General features: G+C 40.0%; 1 protein-coding gene across 3 annotated transcripts in view; it reads left to right on the forward strand.

Annotated features, from left to right (window-relative positions):
• The first annotated feature begins 1,689 nt into the window (after nt 1–1,689).
• dmxl2 (Dmx-like 2) overlaps nt 1,690–26,307 on the forward strand; it is a 55,917-nt gene continuing 31,299 nt past the window's right edge. For all 3 annotated transcript variants that reach the window (XM_038283398.1, XM_038283399.1, XM_038283400.1), the window contains exons 1-20: nt 1,690–2,076; nt 15,479–15,604; nt 15,872–15,943; nt 16,068–16,146; nt 16,348–16,492; nt 17,864–17,930; nt 18,021–18,193; nt 19,037–19,217; nt 19,308–19,488; nt 19,586–19,804; nt 19,893–20,164; nt 21,343–21,612; nt 21,759–21,988; nt 22,548–22,750; nt 23,917–24,038; nt 24,689–24,778; nt 24,876–24,984; nt 25,083–25,202; nt 25,325–25,552; nt 25,803–26,080. In XM_038283398.1, the coding sequence (XP_038139326.1) occupies nt 1,990–2,076; nt 15,479–15,604; nt 15,872–15,943; nt 16,068–16,146; nt 16,348–16,492; nt 17,864–17,930; nt 18,021–18,193; nt 19,037–19,217; nt 19,308–19,488; nt 19,586–19,804; nt 19,893–20,164; nt 21,343–21,612; nt 21,759–21,988; nt 22,548–22,750; nt 23,917–24,038; nt 24,689–24,778; nt 24,876–24,984; nt 25,083–25,202; nt 25,325–25,552; nt 25,803–26,080 (3,252 nt within the window). In that variant the 5' untranslated portion in view covers nt 1,690–1,989. The remainder of the gene's footprint in view (nt 2,077–15,478; nt 15,605–15,871; nt 15,944–16,067; nt 16,147–16,347; nt 16,493–17,863; nt 17,931–18,020; nt 18,194–19,036; nt 19,218–19,307; nt 19,489–19,585; nt 19,805–19,892; nt 20,165–21,342; nt 21,613–21,758; nt 21,989–22,547; nt 22,751–23,916; nt 24,039–24,688; nt 24,779–24,875; nt 24,985–25,082; nt 25,203–25,324; nt 25,553–25,802; nt 26,081–26,307) is intronic.

A 26,307-nucleotide genomic window follows, 5' to 3' on the forward strand; every position in this document is an offset into this window, starting at 1 on the left:
GACACTTACTTCATTACATGTCCCATCTAAACCAGTCCGGCAGAAGACCGCCATGTTAAGCCTGGTTCTGCCAGAGGTTTCTTCCCAAAGGGGAGTTTTTCCTTTCCACTGTCTCTTCATGCTTGCTCATCATGGACATGTTAATGCAACCTGTGTTATCCAAGCTGGACTTCCATCTTCAGGTCCCCTAGTGAAGCACAAGTATCAGCTCACATGTTGCTCCATACTGCAGTCGTGGACTGACCAACTTCATCTATCTCCACTTCATCACCAGTTTCAGGCCTGGGGGGAAACATCCCTGTTCTCAGATAGCTCAGGTTATCCTTAGCTATCTCTATATTTATGCTGCTATAGGCTTAGACTTCTGGAGGACATAGGGACCCCTTTTTCCATCATTCTGCTTCATTCTATCTCTATTCTCCCACTCTGCAGAACCTGTTAATTCTATCTGTAATGTTATTCTTTCTCTGCTTTTTCTCATAGTAGCTTCACCTGGTCTGTTCTTGTTTGGCTGTGACACCACACTGGAGAGAAATAGCAGCTGTGCTGCTGCCATCAACACATTTGTTTATAGATATTGATTATCAGCCTGTTTTCAGTGTAGTCCCGTTTCTCTGACTGTGACTGATGTGCTCTCTTCATCCTCTGACATGAAAGCTGGCTCAGAACTCATCTGTCTGGCTGTGAGTTTCCTGGACGGGACCACCTTTTACAGCTGCATTTGTATCTCTGCTTCTGTCCTTGAACCCCGCTCGGCCTCAACAGATGGCCGCTCACACTGAGCCTGGTTCTGCTGGAGGTTTCTTCCTGTTAAAAGGGAGTTTTTCCTCTCCACTGTCACTAAAAGCATGCTTAGTGTGAGAGATTGCCTTTGAGTCAATAAGTCGATGCAATCAACTGGTTTTCCTTAGATAAAAAACTTTTAATCAATTTGACTGTATGATCTATATAAATAAACTTAATTTAATTATACTCCTGTTCTTGCATATAAAAGCAAAATTCAGCACTAATGTTTCCTGCCAAGGTCTGAATGCCAAACACTAAAGTAATTGTATAAATAAATTTTTTCTAATCCTCTTTTCTTTCTGCGTGTTTTTTTCAGATTGACCTGATATTAGAAGTTTTGAACCAGAGAAACAGTCCACTACAGTGTATATATCAACTCATCCTCTGTCTCAATAAGCTATTAGGCTTTAGGAATAAAATCTATCAGAGTCTAAGTTTAGGCAAAATCAAAAACTTTCAGTTTTAAGGCCCTAGGAGCACATGAACCAGTCTAATATCTGACTTACATTCAGTTATAACAAGTCTTATTCTATCCCAATTAATTAAAAAAATGTAAAAACGCAACAATTATAGTCAGTGATGACATATAAATCTTTATTATTTAGTTATTTTAGCTTTTGAAGATGTACTTACACATGTATGATGTCCTGTACAAAACTAAGCCAAGGTGAATATAGAAAATCAACAATAGAACATACTATACTCAATGAGAGAGATAATTTTAACCCTATAGTGTAATTGTTTTAGTTATATTTTCTCATAAATACAAAAACATTTTGTTATTGAGGGGCTTCATGCAGGTAAATTTTCCGACGTTATTCAGAAACGTCTATTTCCCAATCTAGGTTCTATAGATCTATGGCCGTTCAGTCGTGCCTCGACAAGTGTCGGGAACGCGCATGTCAGGATCGTTGCAGAGATCCTGCTGCCTTGGCTCTCACGACCAATCGTGAGGATGGTGTTGTCGGCGAGGGGCCACAGACGCCTCGTTTTCTGTCCCTAACCCAGATGCCAGGAGCCGATGGGACCCCACGCACACGGGCGAAGCGCTAATAATCCACGCGCCCACCGAGGACACTGTCAGGCCAAGGACGGCGTTAGCATTACTGATGGAATTCCCAGTCGATGCTAGATGGAGAAACCGAAAGGGTGGACTCGTTGTAAATAATTAAAGAACCCATCTGCTGCTGAAATAGAAGGAAAATGCATCTGCACCAGGTACTGACGGGAGCGGTGAACCCGGGAGATTGTTGCTACTCCGTCGGCAGTGTTAATGACACTCCCTTCACGGTAAGGCTTTATGGGTTTTATTGTTTGCTCAGAATGACAGCGGTTGCGGCTAAGCGTTGACTAGCTAGCTACGGTTCGCCAGCTGACGTTACGTTCACCGTAAACCGGGCTGGGGCGCGAGCTTCAGCACCAGCTAGCAGACATATTCAGAGTCCAGACTTCAAGGAGCATCCTTATCACATTCTGTTTGATTTACTCCCACTTCTAGTTAGTCATTTAGATGCTTAATGTTTAAAATATCGGACGTCTTTTAATACCTAACAACCCAAGACATGGGAACTATGGTGACCTTTTGGCTAAATCTTAGAACGTTAGAAATACCGCAAGGGAATCCCTTTTTGCGCAGCCGAACGGTTATTGAGGAAACATGTTTACTAACTACGGGACACATCCCGACTAAATGATGCAGGTTAATTTGATGAAGAAAGTGGGCTTGACGACATTCGGCAACATTGTAGAATTTAAGCGACGTGTGCTGTGGTATCTGGAGGGGTTAGGAGCGCATTTGGCGTTAAATCCTCCTCGCGGATTAATAGCCCGCTGTCATCCCAGCATCAGCTGCCGTGACGTAGAGAGCCATATATGGATACATGCGCTAAAAGGCTGAATGGCACTATTTTATTTCTTTTTTTCAAAATATTCTTTGTTTTTATGTTTGTATTTATTGGATTATGAATATTTATTACTAACTAATACATAGTTTCTGTCTTTTCAGTGTAAAACCTGTTTTATAAACATGCTGATTAAACAAACAAACACAAAAAGACAATCAGTTTCTGGAATTTGTTGACCTCTTTGAAATGTAAAAATCAATGTGTCAGTCTGTCGTCTGGCCTCTTCCCAAAATTACTCTCTGTGCTATCTACTTGAGGCACACAGAGACAAATCAATATTCCATTTTGTGCCCTGAGAGATAGCAGAAATATACTGTCTTTGGTATGCAATGAGCCCTTACCCCCAGATATGTTTTTTTTACTTCTTTCTTTTTTATTATTAAATAGCAAAGCAACGAGTGTAAACAGCAAAACCAAGGAAATATGAGTCAGCAGTGTTAGCAATACCTGTATGATCCTTATAGAATAGAATATAATATAAAATAGAATAGAATATGCCTTTGTTGTTCCACAATGGGGATAAATGAGGTCAAAAAGATTGTAGAAAAACATTGTCACACAAATGTGGACCTTATACAAATACATACAAAAAGAATAAAATAATAGTAATACTAAAGAGACAAAAAAATAAAATACTGTACTGTGTTTTAACAATTTAAATACTGTGCACCTGGAGAGTAAGTTATCAACACTTTGTAAGAAAATATCAAACCGAGACTAGAAAAGCAAAGGTGGAAAAAAAGCTAAACAGTCAGGTGTGTTGTTCTAAACAGTGGTCGCTGCATGTGGAGTAAAACAGACATGTATTTGCATGACTTGCATCTTTTGTGTTTTTAGAAATTCTTTATTATATGTTCACACAAAAAAAAAACCCACTGTAGATCTGCAGTAGTGCTTTGAGCATTTCATCTGTTGTTAAACACCTATTAGGGGGTAATTCATTGGTTATTCATTAAAATACAACTTTTAAGAGACAAATCAATGTTCCTCCTTTTCTGTTTTCTCCAACCTGATTGACTATAGGAGATAAATGTATAGTTTATCATAGTTAAAACTGCACCTTCGTCCAAATTTCCCCTAAAACCCTGCTTCCAGATGAAATCAGTTGAAATGTAAAAGAGGAGGGGTGTTGTACCTGCGGTCATATCTGCTCAACAGCAAAGGACAGTGTCTGCTGTAAAGCTGAAGCCTTGCTAGTTGCTACAGGGGCCTGATTTCTATGTCTGGTGTTTTCTTTTCTGTGTTTGAGAGGGTATTTGAAGAGCACTACACTGAAAAAAAAATAGAGGTTGACAGAACTTACATTTTCTAGGCAACGTGATGCATTTGGTTTTTTGAGTTTTCCTTACTTAAATTCACTTTGGTTGAGTTTACAAAGATTTTTGAGTTCTGCCAACTTAGGTTTTTGGAGTGTTACATAGAAATTTTGAGTTCTACCAACTTAGGTTTTTGAGTTTCACCTTTAAGTTCTGAGTTCTATCAACTTTGTTTTATGAGTTTGACATATAGATTTTGAGTTCTACAAACTCAGATTTTGTAGTGTTATCTGCAAGTTGAGTTCTATCAACTCAGTTTTTTTAGTCCTACCAATCGTCTTCACTACCAATCATTCAACACACAAAAAATTATGTTAATACAACATTTTTATTGCTTCAAGCCAAACATTGCATCAATAGATACAGTATAAAACCATGTTCAACAACATAATCTTAACTGCACAGATCAAAGTAACCTGACACTGGACCAGAATGTTCTAGATTCGTAAGAGTGATGATGAGGGAAAAAACAGTAAGACACCATTTTAGTAAGAGGAAAACACACAGGTAATTTTTTGTGAAGTAAGTGTATTAACATATATGAAAAAATAACAGTTTTACAAATTTGGACGGCCTTCAGTTTGTTTTTTTCAATTGTAGTCTCTTTAAATTGGGTGCACCCTTTTAAAAAAAATAAAATGAAATAAAATGTCTTGTTTCCCAACGGAAAAAGAAAAAGGTTTTCCCTTTTTATCTCTGAGTTTTTCTTTTTAGTCCTACCACTCCGACAGGACGATGAATGCAAAAAAAGAAAGTCCTCTTCAGTCCAAATCCTTCTCTTCAGTCCAAATCCAGATGTTCACACGGTTGGCTCGCCATCTCCATTTAAGGAGAGAATCCAGAATCCAGGGTATCCAAAAAACCCAGCCTGCATAGCACAACAGGGCTTAGTTAAATCCATTCACTTCTTGTTCTTAACTGTACAGTTTATATCTCTCCAAGTATGATAAATTTCAGTGTGTAATGTAACTTTTCTAACTCATTACGAATTAACTGCTGCATTACAGGGTTATGTCACTGTTTTTCTTGTAAAGCAAATAAAATCATGAAAGCAAAAAATCCACATGTAAATAATGTAAATAACAGTAAATACCCACATCGGATTAAGAAAGTAAAATAATGTAGTCTTGTAATATTCTGTGCCTGAGTGCAACAACACTGCACTACATAAAACAATTTAGAAATTTAATAAGTTATTACACTCAACTTAATGTCTCTTTTCATTTGTACAATGAAAATATCAGGCACACTCTTTTCTCTATGCATAAACACTCACCCGCACATGCGCGGCACAAACACGCACGCGCACACGCGCATTATAAACGCGCACGTGCGCTGCTTTTCCTTTCATCAGAACGTGAAAAACATGTGAACTCATGCTTCAACTCGGTGGCAATACACCACAAGGGAATGCTAACTCACGGAGCTAACCGCTAACTGTCTGTACTTTGCAGCACTCACCGGGAAAACTGGTAAGGTCCCAGGGTCATTCCTCCGTGGTTCTCCAGATGCATAAAATCACAATGTCCGCCAATCTTCTCAAACACGAGGGAAAAAGGCTGTGCCCTTGAAGAAAGGGATAGGAAACCCCGTACCGTAGTGGGCGTGTCCATGAACATAAGCAGTGCGCATGCCCATGAGTTTACAGTTGAGGGAACTCAAAAAATCTTGTATAGGCGATTTAAAACTCCTTGTTAAACCAACTTCTGAGAATTTGAGTTGGGCAAACGTGTATTTATTTGTTAGATGTCAAATTTATATTTCTGAGTCGGATTACAATACAATTGTGTGTTAGAACAACAATTGCCATTTACTTTTTTAACAGTGTAGACATCATGTCCAATGTGTTTACACTCACACTGACCCCCGAGGCTCCCAGGCTTGACCCTGACAAAACACACACTCTCAAATGCAAAACGTACATGGTTAAAGAACGGACAAGCTTCGGTTTGGCATTCATAGTATTTCATGACTAAATTCGTTCTCTTAGACACTATTAGGAGTGTCTTTAAGTTTAATCAGGAGATGAACCTTGACTGACCTGTGAGATTGTGTTTTTTTTAGCCTGCATCCAGACTGGTTAAGGCCTTTTTGTCATACATAACTGAGACAGAAAAGACTAAAGGAAACACATAATGCTAATGTGTTGTTGGTTATCTCTAAGGAAGTAGTTTTTTCAAAGTGGTAGGAGTTGCTTGTCAGTCCATGGACATGTACAACAAAACACTTGTTCATGATCTTTTTGTTGTGATAAAACTGGATTGAAAGATTATTTAATGGTGTTTTCCTGTCGTTATTGTCAGCAGTTATTGTACTAATGACAGCCTTAAAGGGACACTATGCAACATTTTTCAGTTAATTAATGTGTTCCATAACGTTTTGGATGATTAAATGAGTCATTTCAGGTTGAACAAAGGTATTCTCGGCCGCCCTGGTGGTCTGTGGGGGAAATACTGCACTTGCAACTGCAGGAGCACCGACCCGCACCCACAGGCTCAGAAGTCTCGTGAGAGTCAGTCTTGCTTTATGGCGAGAACTGCTACACCCCCCAGTTAAAAGGATTCTCGTTGCTAGCACAGTGGCGATCTTTGTGCAGTTATGCTACGTTCACGCAGCAAAAGCAGCAAAATCGCGTCTGCTGCTTCTTTTTTGCTGCTTGTACCAGTTAGTTCTGACTCGTGGCTGAAGCAGCTTTGCTGCTCCGGCTGTGTCTGAGGCGCGTTGGGCGGAGCTTCACTATCCTTTCTCTGCCTTGCAGCTATATTTGCTGTGATCAGTGGGAATAAAGTAGTTTTAATATGTGTTTAAGTGAGAAAATACACCTGAAAACGTAATCAGTGCCGTCAGTTCATTCAGATTATTATCCTGCCTTCAATATTTTTTCTGTCGGAGCCGCTCAGACCCCCACATACCAGCGGGGCGCCAACAGTATGGATCCCTTCGTCAGCAGCGGTTCACCACTGCAGCTGGTAGGTGTTTTTCATCTAAATAATCCAAACTGCATATTCTGCCGGCAGATTTCTGCATTTTAAGTTAATTTAGGCGTCAATAAACTGTTTAAGAGGAGTGATCATCAGCGCTGTGTCTCTCTCCCTGCGTTAAACGCACCCGACGCGCTGCTTCAGCTGCTCAGACGTGCTGCGCCTGGTGCTCAAAACGCGCCGCGGGACCTTTTGTTGCGCCTTGACGCGCGTCAACCATTGACTTTGCATGTAAACTCGCTGCTTCTGTCGCGCCAGCTACGTCCAGTGTGAACGCAGCATTAGTCATTCGCTGCTAAGCTCAAAACAACCGCGCCTGGCTTGACGGAGAAACCAGGAGAACAGCTGTGCATATTTACGACAGTGCACTTTTACTTTCGCCCTCTGGAGGGAGCCTCACTGGAAAATCAACACCGGTTGCATAGTGTACCTTTAAAGCACGCAGCCTCATGCATGTATTATTTCCCCCAAATAGCTGATAAAGAACAAAAAAAGACTTAAGCATCGAGCACAGCCGTAAGGTCCACACTATTGTTATAAGCATTCAGCTTCTACAGATGTGCCAAGCACTAAATCTTGATGCAGATGATATTGCTTTCACACCAGAGCTGTTTAATCCACTTGAAACAGACAAGAGCGTGCTTTCTTGGATTATGTAATTGGCTTGAGTAATGCTAATCAGAACTTCGACATGGACCAAACAGGTGATCCATTTGAAAATGTGTCTTCATCACTTTTGAGTGAAGGTTTACAAGGTTAACATTAAGTAATTCAGTTCAATTTAGCTTATTTATATAGCGCCAATTCAGAACACATGTCATCTCAAGCACTTTAGAGAGACAATTCAACCAGATCATACAGTCAGATTCATAAATTAAGACATAATGAGATGTGAGGCTTTTTTTTTTTTTTGCTGGCTGATATTCACTATAGTTTTGCCCAAGCTCTAATCTGCTGATTCTGATGTTTTTTTTTTTTCTAGATTTTGAACAGATAAAAAGGGAAAAAACATGTGTGCTGCAGGATCATTGAAAGAAGTAGCAAAATTACATCTAACAGCAAATGAAAGAACCGCAAGATTATCCCAATTCAACCATCAAAGCATGTATTGTTATGCTACTAAATTGTAACTAGCCCAAAAAGCTACTTTTTGTCAGTTACATTGGGTTTATGGGTTTCTGATGTTACTTTGCCCATTTTTTGTATTTTTGTCTGAGATATGTTTTAGTTCTGCAGTATTCGTCATAAAACCACCTCTAGCCTGCCCAAGGCAGTCATAAGGTAGCTATTGTAGATGAATTTTCCTATTGGTTTAAACAGTACATGCTGCTACATGTCTACATCACTGGGACATGCATTTGTCACCATAGCTCCTCATTTAGGTATAAATACAACTTACTAATACATAAGTAGCTCATCCTGGCCTCCCCTGTCTTGGTAGCGCTCGCTGCACTGGCTTCAGGTCAGAAAAAAGTTTGTCTAGGGCCAGCCTATGATTTGACACAATTTGAGGTAAAAACAGACTACAAAAAGCTAGATAGCTCAGCCTAGCCATATTGAAAAGTGGATAGTGAGCAGGAGGATGTCAGTAGAGATGCCATGGATGGTTATTTTGTGGGGGAGTAGTTTTTATCCTCATCACTGGAGGTCCAGGCAGGCTCTGTGGAGCTCAGTAAGTTTGGGTTTCAATTCGAGCCTCTTGCTTTAAGGTGTCGACTTAGGCATACCCTAAGGTGATGGATGACAGAATGAGTAGCTATAGAGGCGTACGACTGAGTGAGTTGCATTTATACCCAAATTTGGGACTATGCAGATGATTCCCTATACCTGTGATGTTGGCAGGTTCCAGCATGTTTGAACCGAAAGAAATTCCATCAAGGTAGCCACCGTTCAACCACCAAAAATACCTGTGAAGGTTTAAGTACAAATACTTAATCTGTTGTGCTATTTTAAATAACACGACAGAGAGCCAGTTTGTCTGCGACTGAAACTACTTCAAGGCTTTAGTTTTGATGCATTTAATGACTAGGAGAAAAAAAATAAAAATTTTCATTTGATCTACCTGCCCTTATAGCTGAAGCCAATCAAGATAAAAGTAGCTCATTTCATTATCTGGTAAATTGATTTGTTCTTCTATATTGTTTCATTGATTAACTGCAACATAACTACTGAAAACTTTTAACTGATCTGTTATACTGCAATTTTAATGGAATATGAGTAATTTAATCACTTTTGTAAATCTAAACTAGATAAAAACAGCAATTTCTTGCATAATTTCACACTTTATCTTGCAGTGAATGCGGCAGAGCATTTTCTTTTTCACCTTTAATTTGTAGATTGTGCATGTACACAATCTTATAGTTGGCTGCACAAAGAGGCCACTGTTATATGTCCTGTTTGTAGGAATATTGTGATAAGGGGAAATTGTAAATAGTGAGTGTATGGGAGCAGGTGCAGTGCATTTTAAGCTTCATGGTGAAAGCCAAGTCAGCTGTGCGAGCTCTATGTATACAATTACCTTTTGTGTAAAGCTGAACGGTATAGCCTGGCTGCTCGGTGAGTCCTTTTGGTATCTAAATTTTACTAATAAACAAAGCAAAGCTTCTTAAAAGAATGAAAATCAGATAGCTGTAAATCATTGAATTTAAGTGCATTTGAAATTAAACCAGCTTTTAGAGTTAAAAACCTGACAGAAATGCAGGCGACTTGATCAGTGCAGCCGATCTAAATGTCCAACGTGGACTTTTGGACTGGCTGCACTGATCTAATGATAATTAGGTCCAAATCTCCAGTTTAATTATTGTACAAATCTGTTTTGTTGCTGTCATGCGAAACACAGAAAAAAAGCAAGGCTCCAAAGATATAACTGTGGACAGAGGGTCAAAGTACAGGTTCTAGTGAAAAACTCTAACTGAAAAACTCAGAGTATAACCACAGTTTACTAGGCCAGACCTGATCAATCAAAAATATTCCCTCAAAGGCTGCCAGCTTATAGTTGGTGGAACATTTGCTTTTTAGTCATGGGAAAGAGGCAGTTTGTGGTGAAATTCTAGCAGAAGTGTTTTATTGTTCTCCTTCCTCTTATCCGTGTACATCAAAACACATGACTCCATTTTCTCCTTTTGTTGAAAATACACAGATTTTAAAAGGCAGCTGTTTGTCCTGTGATAGTTTACCTTTGCTATCTCTCAGAATACCAGAGTTTGCTGACATAGCTTTTAAAGAACGATAAGGAGAGAATGCTAAAGTAGGTCAAAAAAGCCCCCGCCCAAAAAAACATACAGCAGCACAAATGTTTAGGTGCAATAGAAGCATTAGCTAAAAAAGCTTGGTGAGCTTTTCAAAAATGGCTGCATTTAACATGTAGTGTTAATTTGCAGTTCATTGTCCTTGACTCTGCTTAGTATTACAACATATCCAGTATATATCTGGATATATTGTGTAAATAAAACAGAGAATTTATTTTCTAAAGCAAAACTGAATGTTTATACAAGCTATATAGTACATGTTTCTAGTTGATGCATTGTCTTAACTTAAAAAGCAAAAAACATGGTTCATAGTCAGTTTCTTAATTTTCTTATGTTTCTTTATGCATCTTGCTCTTTACAATAGATGATGCCCATTTTACCCAGTCATTGTTTTAGTCAGTTGGTAATTAACGTTTGCAGTATGAAAATGAGGCATTGCTCTGTGGATGTTTCATAACTACATTATCGGCTTTTTTTTCTCTCAATATTTTGCTTTGTGTTGTACCAGCAGGATGTCACTGATCAAGGTGGACCAAAACAGGAATCAGGACTGCATAAAATTGACACACGATAAAATATAAAATCCTCACATAGTGATATTTAGCTAATTTGACATTCCTTTGATAGGATCAATGCTCTGTATCCTCATTATTCTTCAAAATACTGAACAACCCAAATATGAGAAGCAGAAATAAGTAGATGATGTAATGGTTTGTGACAGGCATAAGGTAGGTTCAGGTGCTATCGTTTCCTTCTAATGATCATATTTAATATCTAAACTTTTGCAGTCATGAATTTTTTGGAATCTAAATTTTGAATCTGCAAACTATCTATCACCATCATGTGGTAAAATTTATGTTATCTAAAGAGAGAAGATGATTATAACATTATTTTCAGACCTTTTATTTTTAGTAATTTCAACACGTACATAATTGGATTTTTTCCCTTTAGTAAACACTCTCCACCAGTTAACACCCCTGCTTCTTCCACACACAAACCAACTGTCACGTGAGGCGCTGAAATGAAAGCATACTCTGCTGCAATTTAAAGCAGTCGGCAATGAATTGCAATACAGAGAGTTTAATGAATATAAAACCCTCTTATCTGTAGATGCAAATTTCAGTGGGTCCTACAGGCAAGATATTTCCGTTAAAGTCTATATCTGTATTGAAATCTGCTGCAATTAAGTATATTCATCTTCAAACAACCCTTAAGCAACTGTTTGTGTATTCCTTTTGATCCCCACAATGCCTTTAACATGTTTTCTCTTGTGCTGAATGTGAAAAAAGAAATGATAAATCCTTGTTTGGAATGCAAGCTCACTGAAGCTTAGCATGTCCAAGGTGTGAGGGTGTGCTGCTGACAGGCACGGTAGAATGGGCTCACACTTAAACTTGCGTGTGTGAATAAGAAAGAAAGGTGCAGAGCCGTCCTAGGCGGTGCGTGACGGTGACTGCTTTTAATTTCTGCTGTAATGTGCCGGTCCAAACGTTGCAGTAATAGTAAAGCACCCACTGCAGCTGCCTCAGTTCTGTCTACATCCTGACACCTAAATCTCATTCAGGACCAAACATGAGCCAGTAGCAGACTCCAGTATTAACTTCACCGACTGGCTCTGGTGGTGTCCTGCTCTGTGACCCAGCAGTTCTCAGCTTCTCCTCCTGTTCTCCTGAATAATGAAAGACACAAGTCATTCTCCTTCTGTACGGTTGCTGCAAAGCCAGCTCTCCTGTCTACCAGGTGCTGCTATCATCTCTGCCATCCTCCTATTGTATGCAAGGTGACAGCTCTAACTACTGTTAGATCAATTTACCTCCCTGTCCATGCTCTAACCTGGGCGTCCCAGTCATTCTGGTAAAGGAAGCAAATGTTATGTTTATTGCAGAGAGGGGGATTTGCTTTATATAACTGCTATGTTTTGTTTAATATTAATGTTGTCTGTTAGATGTTAGATTTTCCTTAACTTTATAAAAATTAACTTCCTTTAAAAAAAATAATCGTCCTTATTGTTTCTTGTTTTTGTCTAACTAAATCAGCATGATTATTTATAGGTTTCAACTATTTCATCAAATCAATAATATTCTGGAATCAGGCCTCTCAGGAATAGTAGCATTCATGTTTTTGTTTTTGATTGATTCCACATTTATAACTGTCATATAAAAGATGGTAAAACCAATGGAAACCCTTTTCAGAATCCTCTCCACTGTTTAACATATTCTGCCTCTTCTTTGCAAATGTTAGGAGAAGTAGAGAAAGGAGTAAAAAAGAGAGAGAGAGAGAGAGAGAGACATGGAAACCAGGACGTTTTACTCAGGAAAAAAGATATTAAGTAGTTAAGAATCTACTATAAGGGACGAAGTCCCAAAATGTATCTATGATGTTTGGCAGCTTCTACAAATTTGTGATGAAGCATGCCTTTTCCATCACCAAATCATTAACTTTATATTTAAAATATATATTTTTATGTCAGTTATGTGGGTTTTTTTTTATTTTTAGTGCTTACATTCAAAATTCACTGAAAAATACATTTTTTATAGATGCAGATTACATTCAGTCTTTTTATTTGTGAAATAAGAAAACATTTACAAGCATAAACAGGTGGCTTTGTTTACAAGGCTTTTCCTACAAAGTAGATGGGAAAAGTAACCCAACATGCAAAATAAGCTGGGAGGAAATGTGCCACTCATCTCTAAGAAACAATACACAGACAGACATCCGCTCCATAGTTCAGTTTATGGATGATGCTGTTTCAACAATTTTTTCCTCTGCTGTTGTTACAAGAGTATCAATAAACCTTTAACTGAATGCTATTTCTGACATTTTGAATTGAAAAAGCTTCCTGGATGGGAAGCAAAATGGCTTCAAGCTTGGAAACAAAGTCTAGTGGATAATGTTTTCAATAAATATACTTTGAAGATTTGACTAAATACCATTATTTTGTCATGCCTAGCTGTGGATTTAGGTTCAGGATCTTTAGACCAGTATGTGTTGCAAGAATAACTGCTTTTCTTTCAACCCGTCATTTTATCAAAATAACACTGGATATCCGAAAATATTGTGCTTAAAATATATTGTGTTATTACTAGGGCTAAAACTAGTATTTGTGATTGATTATTGAAAAAATCGTTGACTAATTAATCCTTAACTGGAGAATTGAGACTGTAAAACAAGATTTTGCTGACAGAGAAACCCACTGAGAGCAGTAACCCCCCCAAAAAATCTGTACCTTGTATTTGACAACATTTTCTTCAGTCAATATGCTCTATCCAGAACTCAAGTAGGAAAGTTTTAGTTTCTTCTGCTTTAATTTTAAAGTAACAAAATCTTCTCCAAGGAACTTTTTATTATCCGATTACTTAATAAATCTAAATTCATTCCAAAAAATAATCGACAGATCATTCGATTAGCAAAATAATCGTTAGTTGCAGCCCAGGTTAAAAACGTATCCTTATCTCCTGCTTCTTGTATTAAGCTATTGTACTTTTATCCTCAAACTTTGCAGTTTGGTTCTTTTGAAGAAGTCTGTTAATGCCTGCTGCTGTTTTTACTGCTTCTATGATTTTCATAGTCAGTATTTTTTTAAATAACTTTTATTTTTAGTAAAATCCATTTTAGTCTTTAATAATAAGAATAAATCTGAACTCTTGCTTTTATGCCCTATTTCTACCTGCAGATGACTTCATTGGCAGGTTATGGGTCTACACTCTGCCCCAATTCCAGATATTAGTTATTTAAATATTCGACAAATGTTTTTGGATTGTAAAATGTTTTGTTTTTTTCTCAAAATGGAAAATTGGTGGATTATCTGAGCCAAAGATACCCCCAGTTATTTCTTCTTTCTTAATTTACTAAATAAACTGAATTGAATGAAATGCACAGCACAGCTGGCTATGTGAGTCATGACGACAGGTGCACAATAGACTCCCACGCGGCGTATGTGTGGTTGCGTATTAAAAAGCACGTGAGGCCTTACCTCTGCATGGATTGTACAATCAATGTTTTCATTGGTTCGCATGGAAATTGAAAGTCTTGAAAAACATGTAGACAGATGTAAAGAAATAAAACATACTAGATCAGCTTGTGTTAAAGGGACACTATGCAACATTTTTCAGTTAATTAATGTGTTCCATAACGTTTTGGATGATTAAATGAGTCATTTCAGGTTGAACAAAGGTATTCTCGGCCGCCCTGGTGGTCTGTGGGGGAAATACTGCACTTGCAACTGCAGGAGCACCGACCCGCACCCACAGGCTCAGAAGTCTCATGAGAGTCAGTCTTGCTTTACGGCCGAGAACTGCTAAACCCCCCAGTTAAAAGCATTCTCGTTGCTAGCACAGTGGCGATCCTTGTGCAGTTATGCTACGTTCACGCAGCAAAAGCAGCAAAGTCGTGTCTGCTGCTTCATTTTTGCTGCTTGAACCAGTTAGTTCTGACGCTCTGGCTGTGCGGTGCAAAAGTGTGTCTGACGCGCGTTGGGCGGAGCTTCACTATCCTTTCTCTGCCTTGCAGCTATATTTGCTGTGATCATTTGGAATAAAGTAGTTTTAATATGTGTTTAAATGAGAAAATACACCTGAAAACGTAATCAGTGCAGTCAGTTCATTCAGATTATTATCCTGCCTTCAATATTTTTTCTGTCGGAGCCGCTCAGACCCCCACATACCAGCGGGGCGCCAACAGTATGGATCCCTTCATCAGCAGCGGTTCACCGCGGCAGCTGGTAGGTGTTTTTCATCTAAATAATCCAAACTGCATATTCTGCCGGCAGATTTCTGCATTTTAAGTTAATTTAGGCGTCAATAAACTGTTTAAGAGGAGAGATCATCAGCGCTGTGTCTCTCTCCCTGCGTTAAACGCACCCGACGCGCTGCTTCAGCTGCTCAGACGTGCTGCGCCTGGTGCTCAAAACGCGCCGCGGGACCTTTTGTTGCGCCTTGACGCGCGTCAACCATTGACTTTGCATGTAAACTCGCTGCTTCTGTCGCGCCAGCTACGTCCAGTGTGAACGCAGCATTAGTCATTCACTGCTAAGCTCAAAACAACCGCGCCTGGCTTGACGGAGAAACCAGGAGAACAGCTGTGCATATTTACGACAGTGCACTTTTACTTTCGCCCTCTGGAGGGAGCCTCACTGGAAAATCAACACCGGTTGCATAGTGTACCTTTAAAATGTGTCTATGGATTTTAAGTGTGTTAATCAAAACCTTTCAATCTTCTTTCCTGCTTCCTCGTCTTGTTTCCAGGCCTACGGATCAGGATGCGATGTGGTTATCTTGGCTAGTGACTTTGACTGTGTTCAGATCATCCCAGGAGCTCAGAATGGAAACATACAGGTGGGCTGTGTGGAGTGCTCCCACCAGCTTGGCAGGGTAAGTGTTCATTACACCCTCAAGATTCATTCGCACACAGTTTTTGTCCTTCTGTGAAAGCAGAAAATATGATCAATTATGTTGTGCAGAATCAGGAACATTTAGCCCTGTTTGCAATTATCCTGTATTGGCCAAGCTTTGTCTGCTCCCTTGCTTCCCTCCCCCTCCCCTCCATCTACCTCTCTCTCTGTCCTCTGGGAATGACTGTGCAGAAGCACTGATGGGGTGAGTAATGCTGTGATGATGAACATGGCTCTTTATTTTTAGATTGCTGCTTCTTATGGAAACACAGTCTGCATCTTCGAACCTCTTTCCATCAATCCAAATAAACGCCACAAGGTGAGTATGGATATCAGCATGTTATAGAAATTTCAGGATTTCAGTTGGCATTCAGTGGATTTTAATTAGATTGTGTGAAAATAACATTGCATGGTGTGTCCCCCCCCTGTCCACCGACTTATAGCAACTTAATTACCAGTGGCAAAAGACAGGACAGTTCTTTCTTGATGCCATCACCTACAACCTCGCCTGGGACCCACAAGGTACACATATGCTTTCTGTGTTTTAACCTCTGTCTAGAGAAATGAAAAAAATGACCCACATTAAACACAGCTTCCGTCCTGTGCTCATATGATTTGTTTGTATTGACATATGTGTTTGATGACACTGTGCATGTTCCTCTGTGTGCTGTAAAAGTCATTGTGGGACATGGGGTGTGTAATGAAGTGCTTTTGTGACTTCAGGGAACCGTATCCTGGCAGCGACTGAGCGTCTCCAGCTGTGGGCTCCTCCACTGACAGATGCCCTAATAGAAGAGGAGGATGGGCAGATGATCGAGGACAAACCCCACCCTGCCCTCAGTGACTGGAACTGTGTCTGGCAGTGCAAGTAAGCTTTTGCTTTCTGAATCCTTACCAGCTTAAAAGGTCAAAAAAGGTGGCCATCTACAGTAATAAAGCAAATAAGCGTTTGTTAATTCAGAGCAAATATCAAGGTGCAAATATGATCATTTTATTAATTTTAATGTATAAAAAGATATAATAAATTTTGTTTTAATAATGAAAGAAAGAACCAGGTGGGTTCTGCTCCTATGGAAGAACCTGGCCTTTTAACTGCCTGGTCAACCAAATGATTCAGTGAAATGCAAGGTAGTTAAAGGGTTAAAACACTCTGTGAATGATCCCAGTTGTTCTGTAGTTCATTACAGGGATTGTGACAACGTTTCTATCAGTATTCAGGTGTATGAAAGGTATCTTCTTAACCAAAGCGGGTTCCAGCTGTAAGACCAAATGGGAACCATCATCCATCCGTTTTCCATGGGTGCTGGTGCCTATCTCCAGCTGTCAATGGGCGAGAGGCGGGGTACACCCTGGACAGGTCGCCAGTCTATCGCTGGGCAATACACTCTCAGACCTAAGGAGAATTTAGAGAAACCAGGGGAGTGGCGGCCTAGAGCTTGGAATTCTGAGGTTCTGAGTTCAAGCCCCACTCCTACAGACTGCCACTCTGGGTTTCTGTGCAAGACCCTTAACTCCACACTGCTCCTGAGGCACCCCACGATGGCAGCCCACTGCTCCCCAAGGGGATGGGTTAAATGCAGAGGTAAATTTATCCAATGTGATATCAATAAAGTTCAATAAAAAATAAATAAATTACCTAATAGTCATATTTTTGGAAAGTGGGAGGAAGTACCCTGAGAAAACCCAAGGATGCACAGGGAGAACAAGCAAACCTTCCTACTGCAAGGCAACAGTGCTACCCACTGTGCCACTGTGCAGCCCAAGTTTGGGAACCCTTGCTCTTAAATAAGATGATGCATATTCCACAATTTTAAGATTTGAAAATGTCCCCTCATATTCAAAATATTTTCACCATTAAAAACTGAAATTTTCTTTTGTTAATCAAAATGAGGTGGACTCTTGTGTATTTATAATTTGCTTTTAAAATGTTATTTTCTCCAAACTCATCTATACTCATGTGAAACAGTTTAATGCCCAGCTGTGAGCAGCTACTGAGTCATCAGACATAGCTGGAAGCTGTGTAAATACACACGGCATGTTCCTAATTGGTATATGGTGACACATGGAAAGCCACTAGAACAGGGAAGTGCAAGCTCCCAGTGCACCAACCATGGCTTTTAGAAAGAAATCACACACTCAGAGCTTGCAACAAAATTTCTTTAATTTTGCAAGTGCAGCATTTCCTGTTTGGAAATGAAAATAGCCAACCATGTCTGTTTTTTGTTTGTTTTTTTCACAGGACTGCGGCTTCTATTCACATTGCAAAGTGGTCTCCTGATGGGGAGTACTTTGCAACAGTAGGAAAGGTAAAGATATAATGGCAAAGGATATGAAAAAACACAGTTTGTGTGTTTGGTTGATCTCATTTTATTCTTATGTTGTTTATGTTTGTTTAGGATGACTGTTTACTTAAGGTGTGGTATCCCACCACCGCCTGGCGCTCTGCAGTGGTCGTCCAGGATCCCTCCGATAAAAAAGCTCCACCTGTTCACTTCTCCTTTGTTTACTTGGCCCATCCTCGCTCAGTCACTGGAATGTCTTGGAGGAAGACCAGCAAATACATGCCCAAGTAAGAAATGGCACAGAGCTACTGTATAGTCAAAGTAACATATTTCTATTCTTTATTCAAACAGCCCACACGTGAAATACTTTGTGATTTTCTGTTTAAACAGGCTGTGTTCACTAAACATCTCTCAATAGTTTGCCTATATTACAGTGTGTCCAACAGACAAGCAGTAACACATGTTGCCCCCCTACTTTGAAATAATAATCACAACTAAATCTTTAGCTCTAATTCAAGGATTTCGGCTTTAACTGACATTGTTTCCCTGATATCTTAGAGCAAAGTAAGGTCTTCCATCAGGAAGCAGGAAATATTTCGGATAAACCTTTTTAGAATTCTAATGGTACTGACCTGACAGGAATATCTCAATGCTAGCAGTATTGAGCTTTTCTTCTTAGGCTACTCAATTAAAAATTAAAATCTTAGGAAAACCATCTCTGTGGGAAAGTTTAATGGTGGCTTTAAATAGCTGTGACAGACAAAAGGGCCTTCTAAAGAGTTTGATAAGACTTTGGCGTTACAGACAAGCTATTGCAGATCCCGTTAGTGAAAATAAGATGGATAGATTTTTTTCTGTGATCTGTGTTGTTTTCTTTTAATTAAAAAAAAACTATATAACAGAGATTTAATCTAAACCAAATGGTGCTGCACCATAAAGTTTTAATAGTGTTACTGGCAAAAATGATCCTTTAATAAAAACAATTAGAGATAAACCAAAGTAGAGAGTCATATTGTTAAATTCAAAAACAGCTCTGTTTGTGTTATGAAATGACCAAAAGTGTATCAGAAGTGTTGCATAATGAAAAATTTGCTAACAGTTGATTGTTCTTTGGTTTATTCATTTTTCAGGGGAACAGTGTGCAATGTTTTGCTCACATCCTGTGAGGACGGTGTTTGTAGGCTATGGTCTGAAACCCTTTTACCAGAGGATAGTCTGCTTGGTGGGCAGATCACTGAGAACACACACTCTTTCAGCTCCAGCCTCCCAGGCCTGGCTGGGAATAAGGACAAAATCCAGCATGCTTTAGAGGTACATTCAATCTCACAGCGCTGATTTTAAAACTGCTTCCTTTCGACCAAAATTTGTAATTAATGCTACTTCTAAAATTTGCTTGTTCAGTCAATCCATCACCTAAAACAGTTGCGGCGTGGCCGGCGGCGGTCCTCTGCTCTGGTGGCACACAGCGAGCTGCTTCCCTCTCAGCTGGGCACACAAGACGCTCACACTCACCGCCACATTGCTCATCATGCCAATGCCTTGTGTCACTTTCATATCTCTGCCAGTATTAACCCAAATACAGGTGGGTTGTTTTTTTATTTCAATGTTTTAATTTCTTATTTCATTCAGTTTATTCATTTTCACCTTTATTGCTCTTTCTTTCCTCTTGCTTCCTCTAGATATCCCCTCAGCACTTGCTGACTCCTCAGTATTCAACCCTGAAGACGGCACTGGTGGTGGAGGCTTTGTGGTTCACTGGCTTAACAACAAGGACCTCAGTTTTACTTCCTCAATGGACCTTTTTATGACACAGCTCCGAAAGTTCTCCGAGCAGCACCTTGACCAGACGACTGAGGAACCTCTTGATCCAGAGGGATCCCCTATGAAGTTTGATTTTGGTAGGATTTAGACTCTCACATAAAATCTTAAAAAGTTCAAAAGGTAGAATAAAGTGGTGACATTAGTGTTTGTTTTTTATCTTCTTAGACCTGGATGAGATGTCCGACAAAGCCTCCTCAGAGCAGGGAGAAGAGGGTGATTCAGGGGAACAAGGAAGCACTAAGGCTTCCTCACCTGGATCCAGCTCCAGCATGCCTTTACCATCCATGCTGCTAGAGAGGAAAATGGAGACTCTGACCATAGAGTGGAACAAGAGTCCAGACATGTTGTTCACAATACATCCCACAGATGGTTCCTTCTTGGTTTGGCATGTAAAGTACCTGGATGAATTCAACCAGGGGATTTTCAGACAAGTTCAGGTAAGCAGGAAAGCTGTGTGTGTCAAAATAATGTAGGAGCCAGTATTCAGGCAAGACAGACTGGGAAAGTTTTAAAATGTTTATTAACAAAAGCAAGCAAAACAGAGAATAAGTGGAGCTCTTGATCTGCGGATATGCAGCGACTGAAAAGGGAGGCAGGACAAAACCTATAGCTGGCACCGTGTTTGGGAGAGACACAGATAAGTGACTACGATAATCAGACGGAAAATGATTATCCATGTGAGTCACTTACCTGGTTTAACAGTTCAGTCCAACTCCTAAGAGTGAGGCAGGATCTAGCTGATGGACTGCCAGCGAGATGCAGCGGGAGTCAAGCAGAGTGTCCCCGATGCAGCAGCCCCAGTGAAGAGGCAGGAGTCTGAGCCAGGTCAGGGAAACAGTTCAGAACAGGGCGATTCTTTTTCTTTGTCCGGAGTCCGTAGCCCAGTCAGGGGTTCAGATCCAAACAGGAACAGACAGAGCCAGGGTTCCAGGAACCCACAGCATGTTCAGGATTCCATTAGTCCAGAAGAGGGATCAGGCAGACACGCTCAGATGGACAGAGGCAGGCTCAGCAGTTCAGAGACAGAGACCAGACATGGTACCAGGAGGACTACAGAGCTTCAAACTAGCTCACCCTCCCGCAGATGTCCAAAATAGGAACAGAGCGCGCTCAGCGGGTAAGAGCCAGGACACGACAAAAGAACACTAAACACCCTCTCTAACCACTGGCCTCCTAGAACAAAAACTAGAACTAAGGCATCCAAGTCAAACTAAAAAGCACAAACTCAAACAAACAAACATAATCAATGATCTGACCCCGATAGCTGGTCCTAACCGTATATAAAGCAGAAGCAGCAGGTGGATAAGATGACTGATAATTAGTGAGCGGGGAGGGTTCGGCAGGTGAGTGAAGTGAGTAATTAGATCAGCTATCAGGGCTGCGATCATGACAGTGTGAATCTTAAAAGACCAGATTAAGTGGAAAACAAGAGATTGCCAGCTCTACAGGTGCAAAAACCTATATCCAAAGTGAGCTTGATCTGGCTAGCTTCTTTAAATACCAGTATGTAAGGCTCAGATAAACCCCAGGAATAAGGATTTAATTTCTACCTTGGGTGTCTTTGGAGCTGAAAAGATCCAGAATGTCACTATTGATTTTTTCCAATCTTCACCAGGTCTCCTTCTCCTCACGCATCCCAGTAGCATTTCCCACAGGCGACGCTAACTCCCTTAGTAAAAACATCTTGATGTATGCCTGCACTCTGACTGAGGGTGAGAGTGCTGGGACAGGTGAGCAGGGAAGAATGGTTCAGCGGATGTCCCGCTCAGCTTCAATATGCACCGGCCTGGGCTCCACTGCCGTCTCCCCCTCACCAAAACTTCGTCCTGGCATTAGCCCTGCAGTCATGATGGTCTCCAAGCATGTCGATGGATCTCTCAACCAGGTGCAAGGCTGGGAATCACTGTTTTGCTTTTACACACAATTATTGAATAACTAGTTCTATATCTGGATTGTTTCTAAAATTCTGTAATAGAGATTTGTAACTTATTCTTTTCCTTACAAGTATTTTCTCTTTCTCCCTAACTACAGTGGGCAGTGACATTTGCCGACCGTTCTGGCTTCTCCAACGTCCTGACTGTATCTCACAAGATTCGGTACTGCGGTCACCGTTTCCACTTGAATGACCAGGCGTGCCACACAGTGCTGCCACTCCTGCTCACCTCCTCCCACCACAACGCCTTGCTCACCCCTCCCTCAGCCCCCAGCAGTTTGGAAGGGGAACAGCCCCTGTCCTTTCCTCCACCAAAAGGACTTCCCAGGTACAAAAATAGTAATAACATGAATAAAGGATTTGTTATCAGCCAGACTGGGAGGGAAAATAGAATGTTAATCATTGTGATACAGATCTGGGCATAAAGTGTTTCTGCTGGATGTCAGTGTTGTCTTATATAATGGGAGAAACGCCCCCAGAAGAACCAATCTCATTCATTTCAATGTCCTTCTAGATCAGTACAGTGTTGTTTACTGCTGCTTTGCTTCCAGCACGTAGACTGTACTGCAGTGCTAATCAGTGCTGTCACTCCAGTTGCCAAAAAAACAGCCAAAAAAGCCACCCTGCAGTCAGGGGAGGGATCTGCATTATGTGAAATCAAGATCCTTTTTTTGTTTAGTTTGAAGGCTGCATCCAGGCAGAACCTGGAAGGTAATCTACTACCAGTGAAAAATAAACACATCTTAAGTCTCTGTTTGCAAATTTGTCTTAAAAATAATAACAATAATATAGAGAAAACCGGACTGAAGCTGTTTGTTAAAACCTCTGATCTAGTATACTGTAGCACGTTACCATTTCAGATTTGTTTTTTTCTTTACGTTTGACAGGAAGCAGCTTCGTAATGCAGCTACAAGGACATTCCACGACCCAAACGCCATTTATAGTGAGCTGATTTTGTGGAGAGTGGATCATATTGGACCCCTGTCCTGCACTGGAGGGGTGTCTGAACTGGCCCGAATCAACTCTCTACACACGTCTGCCTTTAGCAATGTTGCATGGCTGCCTACGCTGATACCCAGCACTGTGCTTGGTAAGTGATTCACACTACCACTGCACATTAGATACAACTATATCGTCATCTGCTAAGTACTAATATCACAAAGGACTGTTTGGAAGGCAATTTGTGTTTGCTTAGTACTGATTGATATTATGTTGTAAATGGATTAGGAAGGAGTGTAAATATCTTGCCATGTTTTAACTTAACATCCTTATGTTAAAGTTGTCCATTCAATTATTATTATTTCTTTATATAATGCAGATCCCAACCATAAATTGGACATTTCCCTTAAGGCTCTCAGTTTCCTGATTGAATCTCACTCATGTTTTTGCAAAATACAGCTTTCTTTAAAATTGCTTTTTACCACTGTTTTTGAAATGGGTCGCTTGTTCTGAAATAGGCTAATTTTGACTTGTCAGCTTTTATAAACAGCACTACTTGGGAGCACTTGGTAATAGTGGCTAAAAAAAAAAAATGTTTACATTTACAACCTGAACCCTGCAGCAGCAGCTTCTGCTAACATAGTAATATGAGCAAACTGCTTTGGATTTTCATGTTATGCTACTAATTTAATGGCATCTAGTGGGGAAAAAAAAAAAAAAACAATGATACATCTCACATTCAACAGTCAATAATCTACCTCTAGTCTAGGATTCTTCCTCATATGATGTTCGCAGGGCTGATTGGTTAAATAATTATAACCTTATCAAGTACATTGAATCTTTATAATGGGGAATCATAGAATATGTCATGTAATAAATGGCATAAAAAAATACTTTTTCAGAAGCATTCAATTTGCCCTTGATAATCTAAATTATGCTTTTATAATAATATGCATTACAGAAATAGCATCACGTTTACACAAGATATCAAGACATTCGAGCCATCTAAAGTTCAGCTGTTTGAGGCAGATTCTTTCAAACACATACCAGTTTGCATCTCCAATTTGCTCCTAATTGGCTAATTGTATTTGGCACATCTCATTACTGCTCGCTGGTTCTAAACATGCTTTTATGAGAGAGCCTGAAAGCCATGAGTGCAATGCTTCACACTTGGATCCACTGACTTTGTGTTTCTCTCAACAATAGAGAAACAAATGATCAGACTGTTTATATTATTGAAGTCTTCTTATGAATTGTATGTTCCTTTGAATCTGAGGCTAACATTACTTGAACTACAACCTGTTTTATGACTGTCAGGAACCTACTGTAACAGTGCCAGTGCCTGCTTTGTGGCATCAGATGGGAAAAACCTGCGTCTCTATCAAGCTGTTGTGGATGCCAGGAAACTACTTGATGAGCTGTCAGACCCTGAAACATCTGTGAGTGAAAGCCTGTGATGCTGTCACTTTAAAATATGTTAGCGATCAAAATATGGACTTTAAATCTCTTTTTCTGTGAAGCTAGGCTATCTGGATTTTTGTGTTTCTTATGATAAAAAAGAAGGAACTCGATGGAAAAGATATAGTCAGCATTTTTATGGTTGCTTCCCTTAAATACTACTGAGATTATAAAGATTAGGGCTGCAACTAATCATTATTTTGCAAATCGGTTAATCTTTCGATTATTTTTTCAATTAATAATCGGATAGACAAAGGTTCCTTAAAGAATATGTTTTTTACAAAATTAAAGCAGGTGAATCTAAAACTTTTCCACTGAGGTCTGGATAGAGGATATTGACAGACGAAAAGGTTTTTTTTTGTCTAAAATGCAAAATCTTAATTTATTTTTTAAAGTTTTGATATACTAACTGCTGTAAGTGGGTTGCACTGTCAGCTAAAGGCAATTAATCCCATTAATTGTTTCAGCCCTAATAAAGATACAGAAATAAATCAAATAAAATGGTTACATCAATTACCATTTTAGGACATATTTTATATTCTTAAATGTCTTCAGTCTAAATTTACTTTATGAAGGAATATAAGGAGTGTTTAAAGGTAATTATTAAGTGTTCGTGTGTATTTCTCTTCAGAAACTGGTGGGTGAGGTGTTCAACATCGTCAGTCAGCAGTCCACTGCCAGACCTGGATGCATCATTGAGTTGGATGTCATTACAAACCAGGTTAGCGGCTCTGTTTTTGCACCAAACTCAGCTCAGTGGTGAACAGCAGCAAATCCTTAAGCCCCAAATCATCTGTTTGATGTCTGTATGCTTCTAGTGTGGCTCCAATACTCAGCTGCTGCATGTCTTCCAAGAGGATTTCATTCTTGGTTACAAACCTCCGAAGGAATCAGAGGCGAACACACCGGCTTTTTCCACTGGAGAAGGTAGTTGGAAATTGCTCTTGTGACAGTTTTCATTCTTTTCCCTGTTCCATTTAGTAAAGGTGGATTTTATGTATATATATTTTTTTCATTCTGTGCAGATTACCAACATGCTCCATTTTCTGAGAAGTTCTTCTTGGTTGTAATAGAGAAGGATCTAAATGGGAACTCAGTCCTGCAGATGTGGCACCTGCACCTCCAGTCTGTGCAGGCCTGTGTCGGTAGGTTCAGGATGCATCCAGCTTCACGCCAAATCATAGAAATCAAGATTGCTTTCATGATATTAATACGAACACATATAACACCAAATTCCTCTTACAGATTTTTTTTGTTTGTTTTTCAGACGAGCCCAGCCAGCAGTTTAGTTTCCAGAGCCAGCTCATGGTTCCCAATCAAGTCATGAATGCTGACTCGTCCCCTGAGACCTCTCCAATCAGACCCCTGCCACGATCAGCTTCTTCAGCCAACTTGCAATCAGCCAGCAAACTTATACTCGATTCCAAGCTAGTGTACAGCAAGCGCTTAGATTTACCCCATGGGGTGGAAGTTACCAGGGCAACACCATCTGCAGGTTGGCCGAATGAATTTTGATCCGTTTTATATTAAGAGGACAATATAATGTATTATATTTGCCTGGGTAGCAACAAGCTTAAACGAAAATTTATCAGACCTTTACTTTATGACCTTTACTAATGTTTTTCCTTCTACCGATAATTCTAACACATTTTGTTTTTTATGGCCTTGAATACATTTTGGGGGAATTCAGATTGTTTTTGAACACTGCAATGAACTTTAGATGATCTTTTTTCTCTTTCTTCCAGGTCATCTGAGCTCCTCCTCCATCTACCCTGTGTGTCTGGCTCCGTACCTGATTGTTACAACCTGCTCAGATTCTCATGTGCGCTTCTGGCGCTGCGCTGTGGAGGGCGACGAAGGCCATGGCATGGACAACCGGGTGTATTGCTGGGAACCCTGGGTACTCATGAACGAGGAGGAGGACAACAACAGTGCAGTGTCTGTGTCAGGACGGCCGGTGGCTGTTTCCTGCTCCTACATCGGCAGGCTAGCTGTGGCTTTCAAACAACCACGACAAGGACTGGTAGGAAATTAAGATTCTGTCTTTTATTAGAATCTGAAATGTTTTTCTTTTGAAGCCTCTTACTGTGGTAAACATGCTTAACTGCTCATAGAAAAAAATAGAAGCAACAAGGAACTAGGTTAGAGGATATTATTCATCCTCTTATTCACTGCAATGAAAGTTTCCAATGCAACACAGGTTCCAATTCTCTTCATAACAACATGCCATGATGAGTAGACACCTCTTCC

This window comes from Cyprinodon tularosa, unplaced genomic scaffold, assembly GCF_016077235.1.
Source record: "Cyprinodon tularosa strain WSP-4 unplaced genomic scaffold, ASM1607723v1 ctg193, whole genome shotgun sequence".
In the NCBI taxonomy this organism is placed as follows: Eukaryota; Metazoa; Chordata; class Actinopteri; order Cyprinodontiformes; family Cyprinodontidae; genus Cyprinodon; species Cyprinodon tularosa.